The sequence below is a fragment of the Thermobia domestica genome, chromosome 13 (assembly GCF_964235325.1).
Source record: "Thermobia domestica chromosome 13, izTheDome1.hap1.1, whole genome shotgun sequence".
In the NCBI taxonomy this organism is placed as follows: Eukaryota; Metazoa; Arthropoda; class Insecta; order Zygentoma; family Lepismatidae; genus Thermobia; species Thermobia domestica.
This window is the reverse complement of record NC_137466.1, coordinates 138,906,382-138,915,755: the sequence shown is the minus strand read 5'-3', so window position 1 is coordinate 138,915,755 and position 9,374 is coordinate 138,906,382. Positions and strand designations below refer to the sequence as shown.

At 31.2% G+C, this 9,374-nt stretch overlaps 1 protein-coding gene across 3 annotated transcripts in view; it reads right to left on the bottom strand.

Annotated features, from left to right (window-relative positions):
- Nucleotides 1–295: 295 nt before the first annotated feature.
- Nucleotides 296–9,374, bottom strand: part of LOC145668575 (solute carrier family 23 member 2-like) — an 87,765-nt gene continuing 78,686 nt past the window's right edge. The window contains exons 10-14 of one of the 3 annotated variants that reach the window (XM_081736576.1): nt 8,380–8,527; nt 7,178–7,257; nt 4,393–4,534; nt 2,513–2,639; nt 296–1,518 (exon numbers count right to left, since the gene is read on the bottom strand). In XM_081736576.1, coding sequence (XP_081592702.1) covers nt 1,437–1,518; nt 2,513–2,639; nt 4,393–4,534; nt 7,178–7,257; nt 8,380–8,527 — 579 coding nt within the window. In that variant the 3' untranslated portion in view covers nt 296–1,436. The remainder of the gene's footprint in view (nt 1,519–2,512; nt 2,640–4,392; nt 4,535–7,177; nt 7,258–8,379; nt 8,528–9,374) is intronic. The other 2 variants (XM_081736578.1, XM_081736577.1) reach the window with 2 other exon arrangements.

Here is a 9,374-nt window from a genome sequence, read left to right as displayed (position 1 = left end):
GAAAGTTCTGCTACTAAGCCACTGCGGCCCAACGTTACAATTAATTCACAGTAGTTCTATTAATATGTTGTACCTAGGACTTAAGCATATGAAAAATTGGTTATTCATTCTTGAAAAGATGGTATTCTAATTATTTTCCATCTTTTGGTTGTAATACCGTTTTCAAAACATTTTGATAAGTGATCAAATTTCATATACAAATGTTACTAGGATACATCTATTAATAATGTATGATATAGGCCAAAGAAAAGAATTATTTACAGATTTATTGCGTGAATATCATTTATTTTATTGTAAAAATGCTGTACAAAAATGTATTTAGCAAGGCAAAATAATTTCAAGAAATGAAATTATAAATTTACATTTGTTACAGATAGGAAAAATATATTTTTTTTTTTATAGCTAAGACCATGAAACTTCCGAAATTACATATTTTGACACGACTGTTAGTTGAGTAATAGTAATCATATCCATCTTATATATATATATATATATATATATATATATATATATATATATATATATAAATCTTTTCCTTCTAACTTTTATTGTTCCTTAAGTGAAATACAGTTAGTCGCTAAGTTACAACCGACTTTGATTACGACTACCTGGTCGTAAGTCGATTTTATAGTACAGTAAACTGGTAGCATACTATACAGTATAGTACGAATGCCGTTTTGATTAATCTAGATGTAAAATACTACCGTACTTGCTTCAAAATAGAACACAACTAAAATCACAATATAAAATTATTGCACCTTATTCAGAGTCGTTTTGATGCGTGATTAGTGCCATACTAAAGGGTTCGACTAACATATGTTTCCTGCAGTAGTCAGGTGTTCAGATGGCTGTAATCATACGTCGAAACGACTCTGCATAAGGCGTATAATGTTGGTTTCGCTTACAAAATGGTTTATATTGTATTTCTATAATCTTAATACCAATAGTTTTTCTATAACATATTAGTAATATGTGTCACTATTTTTGTCATTATCATCATAGGTTGTTGATAATAATAACCACCTAACAATCTTTACAACCGGTCGTGGCTACGGGTGGACTAGTCTCAATGTACTGATATTGATATTGAATTGTTGCTAATACATCTATCCTGCTGTATGTTAATCACGTAAGCAAGTATACAGGACTACAGGAAATGATGTTTTTTTTTTCAACGTGATGGACAAATAATAATCCAAAATTTTCGAATATCATTTACATGGTATCATTTCCTTGCTACTTACGCTCTTCGAGTATATATTTTCATAGTTCGACTTCTTAACATTCTGCATAGAAAGTTGGAAGCTCAGTTTTTTGTATCTTAGATGATAGGCGAAAGAAGACGCAAACTAAACATAAGCACAACTTCAAACAACTTACATATGCAGGAAGGTTTGTGAACGTAGGAGAATATGTGAAAAAAAAACAGCAATATTTCACTTCTTCTTTCGTCTGCAGATCAATATGTTTCTTGGTCGATATGTTGGGGAAAATGGGACATATGTAGTCCAGTTCCACCTACAAAAATGGGAAAAACTTAAACATTATTGAACACTAATTAAAGAAAATTTAATATTATAAGAGCAAAGCCATACTGACCGATATTTCAAGATCATTTTTTCTTTAAGATAATTATTACTTCTGTCTAAGATTTATTTCATTATCCAGAAAATAATTTATTGAGTTGTTACTCTAACGTGAAATACGTCATCCAACCAATTCAATCAAAATAAATAAGAATATCTGAAAAGAATATTTGAAACCATAACGATCTGTCTCTTTGGTATTGGGATAGTAGTAGAATTTTTTCTTTGTACAAATAAACCAAATATAATTTACTTTTAGAAAATTGAACAGGAAATTTATACGTATGTGTACGTATATCTTATCTTTTACAAATAAGATATGTGTAAAAAACGTTAAATAGTTTTAGATATGTAATTCTGTACTTTGTGTGTTGTCAAAAATTAATATGTAAGATCTATGTCTCCAACATCTATGCATATAGATGTTATTAGATTAATAAGGACCACAATTAACCAATGAACATGATCAGAAACTACAATTCAATATTAGTGATAATGTATTTCTGTTCTCTTTAAGTAACGAATCCAGTTTATGTTATCACAACTAACAGTGATTTTTATTTTCTTGTAACATTTTTTAAAATTATCCCGCTAGGTAGTATGCAGTTTTCACCAGTGTTTTGTGTTTTATACATAATTTGAATGTGAGTTTCTTCGAGGAGTTTAATGACGAAAGAAAAGACTTCTTAGTTTTACCTAGTGCCTTTTCTGTTTTGTGAAAAAAAAATACATTTTCATTTTGTGTCTCGCTTGTGTGTGTTCTTAACGATTTGTAGGCTACACTGATTGTTGCTAAGTCATTACTTCAATGAATATTTGGCACTAAATCGACGATTCCATATCTAAACTGTCAAAGGAAACACACTTTTCCTAGACCTATATAACCCACATACAAACACTCTCTTAAACAAGCCTGTATTACGTACCTTCTTAGTAAATTCATACCAATTGGAAAATCGTATGTACTGCTTTGAATATTATTTTTTTCTTCAGCGGAAACTTCAAGTTTCATTTGGTCCTTCCAAGCTATCAGGCCTCTTTCTTCTGCTGTTCCTGAAATTAAATCATTTTATGAAGCAAATATACTCGGAAATTTCGTATAATAAGACCAGTAATATTGTACGGTAATGAATCCTATGCAAACAGAAAGGCCCAAGAAAAGAATATGGAAGTCTCAGAGATGAACGTGGTAAGATTGATGTGTGGTATGAGGAGGATGAATTGAATAAGGAACGATTATATAAGATGCATTGTTAAGGTAAGACTCTTGATAAAGGCTAGTAGGTAGGACTCTTGGTAAGGTAGGCTAAGTAAAATGTCTCAAGGATGAAGCCTGAGACTGCTTGGACACGTAGAACGAAGAACCGATGACTATGTGGAAAAGAGAAATATGGAAATATGGAACTAATAGGAAGAAGGAAGAGGAAAAGACCCAAGATGAAATGGAAGGACGAATAGGAGATGATAATTTGAGGGAAATGGGGGGAAAAGTAGAGGAAAACTAAGATAGAAAATTGGAGGAAAAAATTAAAGACGAGAATGCCGACCCCACTTAAACATCGGAATAAGCAGAGATAAAGAACAACAACAAACTTTTCTTAAATTAAGTATTATTACTCTCCTTTCAACATTTAAGGAAGTTTTTCTTATTTTAGTTTCTTGCAATTGCAGAGACCACATTGAATGAGTGCCCAGGTTTGCTGATCTCCTCCATTTCCCCATAAAAAGGCTTAGTTAGAATTATACGCCATCGGTGTCAAATATTCATAATTAAAAGTTTATATATTGCAGTGATATTTGTAACAGTATCATACACTTATTAAATGTAGATGGAACTTTGTAAATATACAAGATGTTGATGAACTATACCGGCAAACTGTAAGAGGTGTTTCTTCACATCAAAATAAAATAAAATAAGTTCATATAGAAATGTTGGAAAAAGGGCATAGTTCTAAAGCTAATGTCGACCAAACGCGTGGTAAATATACATTTTAACAGCTGTTATTTCGAACATGGGAACCGTAGAGTAACGGTCTGAATCATCGCAAAGGACGTCGCGCGTACGCCATCCAGAAGAGCATATTTTAGCAATTTGCATTGGGTAAGCAAGGGATTCTTGACAAGGCATAACTCTGACGAGCTCTCAACATAATTCCGATGTATTTTTTCTATGTGTTTTTTTACCCTTTGTACGGGCCTAGATCCGAAATTATGAACTTTTCCCCACATGACTTGAAAAAAAAAAAAAAAAAAAAAAACCGTGAAAAATTACTTCTTACAATTTGTCAGTATATTTCGTTAATGCCCTCTATATGCTTCGTTTCTCATTTCAATGATGAATTTTCTCATGGAGTGTGCCTAGGACTGCTGGCCAATTCCGATCACAATATTCGTTTCATATTTAACAATTAAGGCCCATTACTGTGAAAGGGTTACATGATTTAAGCTAGCCTCTTGCGTTAAGATATCATTAAGGTAAGGGATTTCCATCGGTCATATTAAGATCTAATCACTGATTACAGTTATCAGTTGCCAGATCAAGTGCGATTACTTGGTACCTCATCAAAATTGAATCTGTGTATCTCACACTACATTAAGAAAATTTTCTGCTTTGGAAGTACCAATATTTCAATACCGGAGTATATATTTGGTATGTTGGACCGTAATAAAGTCTTTTTTCTGGTTAAATGTGAAAGAGACTGACATGACGTTATATCGATTAACAAATTCTAATTATTGCATTTCCACTACATTTCCCAATTAAAGGTACATTTAAAAAAATGATAGGATGAAATGAATAAATTACCTGGAATAATATTGTCCAGAAAACAACCAGCAGCTCCTCCTACTAGAATGCTAGTACTAAGTAATACCGTGAGAATTCCATCGAGTACTTCGCTTCCAGTTTGTATTGCGTAAGGATGTTCTTCCATCCATTTCGATAGCACCTTGAAATGACATAAAAATAAATGAATTCTGTATAAAGTTAGCGAGAAAAAAGAAGCTATTCGCTTTTCCCTTTAATATTTGTAATGGAATACGTGAATTAAATATCTACATCTATTGTGTTACGTACCTTTATAATTAATGGACCTTCTTTCAAGTTTCATAACTTAGAATAATATGCTCGTAATGTCGTATAGATATACCTAAATTACTAAAGGTTAAATGTTGCCTCTATTCAAGACAGATCATAGATTATCCGCATATTGGCCACAGAAGAGAACAGCCAAGCCAAGGCACAGTACAGGTGCGAAACTGTGAACAATTAAACATAGCCTCGTACCACATCCTCTCAATACACTTAAGTCTCTGTCTCTGCATCCTTTTCTGCATCCATTTCCCCTTGCTCTACTATCCTGTCTTCCGGTCAATATTCGGCTATAACATCGAATCACGATTTGACACAACCAATCACGGCACGCCACTTAGATATTAGAAGCCTAAAGCCTGGAATCCATGGGTGGAAATGATTAATTCAATGTGAGTAGTGGATGTGTGAAAGTCAATTAGGTTGACTGAGATAAGTTACTAAACCTAAAATACTATCATTATACTCATTTAGTTATGATAGTTATCATCATAAATATTTCGCCATCACTAAAGACTATCATAAAATTGAAAAATGTCCATGCCCCTGGTTCCTCAAGTAATTTCTTAGTTTCCTCATATCATTATCCGTATTAATACAGCCCGTCTTTCCCTTCTTCTTTCTATTGTGTCTTGCAGGATGCCTTCTCTAATGCTCTTCAGAACATAATTTATTCTCAAATGATGTTCTAACCTCTCTCTTTTCCTGTTTTTAGTTACATACGATATTCTTCTTTTCTTAATATTTCTTCATTAGTTTTGTGTTGGATACAACTAACTTTCTCTTTTATATTTAATGCACATACTTCGGAAACATCTACTTTGTTTTTAATCTGTTTAAAATAAAGTACATGCTTTTTCCCTGTAGTCTATAGAGGACAACATAAAACATTTGATGGATATTTTTCTTTCTTATTAAAATGCCAAAAATGTGAGTTTCTTCTTCCTCAAAGCATTTTTACTTTTATAGCGACGAAAGAGAAGAAGAAAATATGATGATCTTAAAAAAAAAGAATTCGAGATTCAAATAGATATACATGTTCCATATCCCGTAGATACCGAAAAACAAATTTTTCGACATATGTCAGTCTGTTCGTGATGATGTATACTCGCCTGCAGGCCAAGTAGCTAGGCAGCTTCAAGACTCCAGATGACTATACAAATTCTCTGACACCAGAGTTGGAAGCCAGAATACTACAGAAGACGATTAGCGAATTATATTTAGTGCGCGCAGTTAAGTGAAACCGCTTGAGTGCACCATGCATCGTGGAGCTAAGTTTACGTAAGTAGAATTTTTGTGTGGTCCTTCAATCGAACAGGAAGAGATAGTAATGCTCATTGTATGTTTTGAGAGCTATAGATCCTGTGCGAATAGCCGAGATCAGCAGGATAGTTAAATATGCTCAATCGTGCTTACTTGACGTATTTGTTTTCACATAATGAGCGCCCTATTGATTCACTTGATTAATCAATTGGTTAACAATTGATATCTGAATCCCAGTTTGGTTTAAAAGATAATTTCCAATAGTTGTTCATGAACTTATATAACAAGACAATTGTACTACATATAAGTAACATTAAAGTAATATTAATAATAACAAACTGGTTCATACTAGCTTTGCTATCTTAGATAACTGACACTAAAATTACAAATCACTGAGGTGACACTTTCGCCAACTAACTAAACATATTGGCTTCAACAGACATTGTCAAGTCTATGAAGTCAATATGTTCACAGTTAGTTGTCGAAAGTGTCACAACTTTATTATTTTTAAATAAACGTTGCTTTGCTCAGTCATTTATGTTTTCAGTTTAACAATATAATATTAAAGGAAATAAAAAATAAGTAGGATCTAGGATTTCTTTTAGATGGAACAATACTTTAATATAAATGACATGCAGCTGTACCGAAGGAAACTTAATGGGTATATTGAAGTTACAAAATCTAGTAAATTACTAATTAAAAACTTAATAAGAAAATAATATAATAATCACAGACTAAATATTACCATGTAACTTCCAATTTGTAAAGCTGTATTAATTGATCTGCCTGCCGTTTACAATGAATGATTCTGTTTTTTAAGAAATCAATCATTGGTCCAAAATATATATAATTCTATAATAAAAAGTGATAATAGGCCACGTTAAACATTTTTTTAATCCATGCTAGTTGTGTCCTCCTGATTCACTTTTGATCCTTCTTAAATAATGTAGGCAATTATTATTGTGGATAAGAATGTGGTATCTAACAAGTACAATTTGCTACTACACACATTTGCTAATAAATATAAAATATTTCGATTACTTTTCATGTCTCCATTCTCAATGGATAAAAGTATAATGATTTCATAAATTTAACTTACATATATTAGAAAAAATATAAAAAATATTATAGACTTGATAAAAAATATGACATATAACTTACATTTGAAATTAAAAATGAAAACTATTAATTATTCCCACGATTGATCTGGGAGCTAAATGTGTGTTTGTTGACTTACCAGGCCGAAAAACATGGAGAATCCTAGAATGTACAAATTTCTCGCTGAATTCAGATCAACGTACTGGAGAGCTGACAAACCTAGAAATTAAAAAAAAAAAAAAAAAGTATGATTGAGCGACAATTTCACAAAATAATTACTGATGTGTCATTCACTTAATAGCAGGAAATTTTGAATCACTAGCACATTGGAATGGTAGTAATAATTAATGATTTTCAAAATGCCAATTAAAAAGTATTTTTACACCTATTGTAATTTAAAATATTAGAAGAAATAGAAATGACAATGTAATACACTGTTCAAATATTTAATTTCATACACATTGATTTAACTTCTTAAGATTCCAGTTCTACTGTATTACGTACAAGTGATCATTAATACGATAAATAAACATCTTTAAGGTTATAAAGTACATCAATGGTAAAAGATTGTACAGCGAGCAAATCAGTTAAATTTATTTATGGGTAAATGTTTAACTGTACCCAAGCCTATGCGGAACTTAGTCACTCTTTGTATATTATCTTCAGCAATAAAGAAATTCTTTAGATAATTTTACTAGATATATTACTTTAGAAATAAAGCAACTCCTTGGTTAATTTTACTAAGTTTATTAGCTTCATGAATAAAAACATTCCTTGGTCAATTTTACTAAGTATATTACCTTTCGGAATAAAGAAATTCCTTAGATAATTTTACTTGTAAAATATATTACTTTAAAAATAAAAATAAAAACTTCTTGGTTAAGTTTACTAACTTTACCTTAATCAACAAAGGAACTCCATTAATAATTTTACTAAATTTATTACCTTTATGAATAAAGAAACTCCTTGGTTATGTTTTCTAAGTATAAAATTATTACTTTTCAGAATAAAGAACCTCCTAGGTTAATTTTTACTAACTACATTTAGGAATAGAGAAAGTGCGAACCAAGTTACAACTGCATCTACATATCGGCAGAATTAAATTTCTATTGATTAGATGTAGAAAATTAGAACTTTCTTAATAAAGGGAAATATAGATGCTAGAATCTCAAAAATACTAGACAATTTATTAATTTATTTTTGTATCTATGTCTAAAGGTGGAGGAATTTTTAAAACCGTTTCTGGGAACCTGAGAAATTTTAACAACCAGTTCGAGCGATCCGGTGAAAGTTGGGTGGATGACACTACTGAATGTAGCCAAAATTATAATAATCACTAACCGAATGCACAGATCATTCCAAACATAACGCAGAACATTCCGCCAACTACTGGTTCTGGAATAATGATGAAAACTGCTCCAAACTTGCTGATAATTCCTTGAATCAACATCAGAACAGCAGCATATTGGATAACTCGTCGGCTACCAATCTAATCAGGAGATAATAAATAGTACAATGAGTATTTGCTTATTAGAACTTATAAAATAAACATATACCTCGAATGGTTAGTTGGAAGATTAATTTTATTTATTGGGTAGTAACACAACCAAAAAGCAACCCAACAATGATATTATATATATATATATATATATATATATATATATATATATATATATATATATAGAATAGAAATAAGACGTTAATGTATATGCTATGGATGTTATTTTGCAATAACAAAGAATCAATCAAAAAAATAATAACTTTCCTGTGTTGAATCTTTGACTGTTCACTTAAATTCTATTTACATTAACATTTTAAGACCTAATACAAAATTCATCGACTACGAAGCGGTGAGTTGGAAGATTTTTTTTTAAAGAAAAAACTTTTTAGTATTTTGCTTCATTACAACATCGAACTTAATACATTACCACAAACTTAATTATCCTATGCATGTTCTCGACGTTCAACAATGTACAAATCTGTTGGCGATACTAAATCATATTCATATCCTTGATTGAGGATATACTGGAAACATAATGTAAATTCCTAATTCAGAATTGTGTGGGAGTGTAACTAATATCAACAAGCAAAAGAAGTTCAACTAGCAATTTGGAAACTTACGTAAAATTAGTAAAGAATAACAAATCTCTTTTGAGATTTTCTTCAGCCTGGCATATGTCCTAACCATTTATGAGATGTTTCTAACCTAACAGCATACTCTGTACCAATGCCTAAATTTACGGTGTAAGTTGTTAGGACTAGCTCACGAGATTTAAATGTTTGAAGTAACTTTACGGATTAGCGACCAAATACAAATGAAGACGAAACTCTTAAAG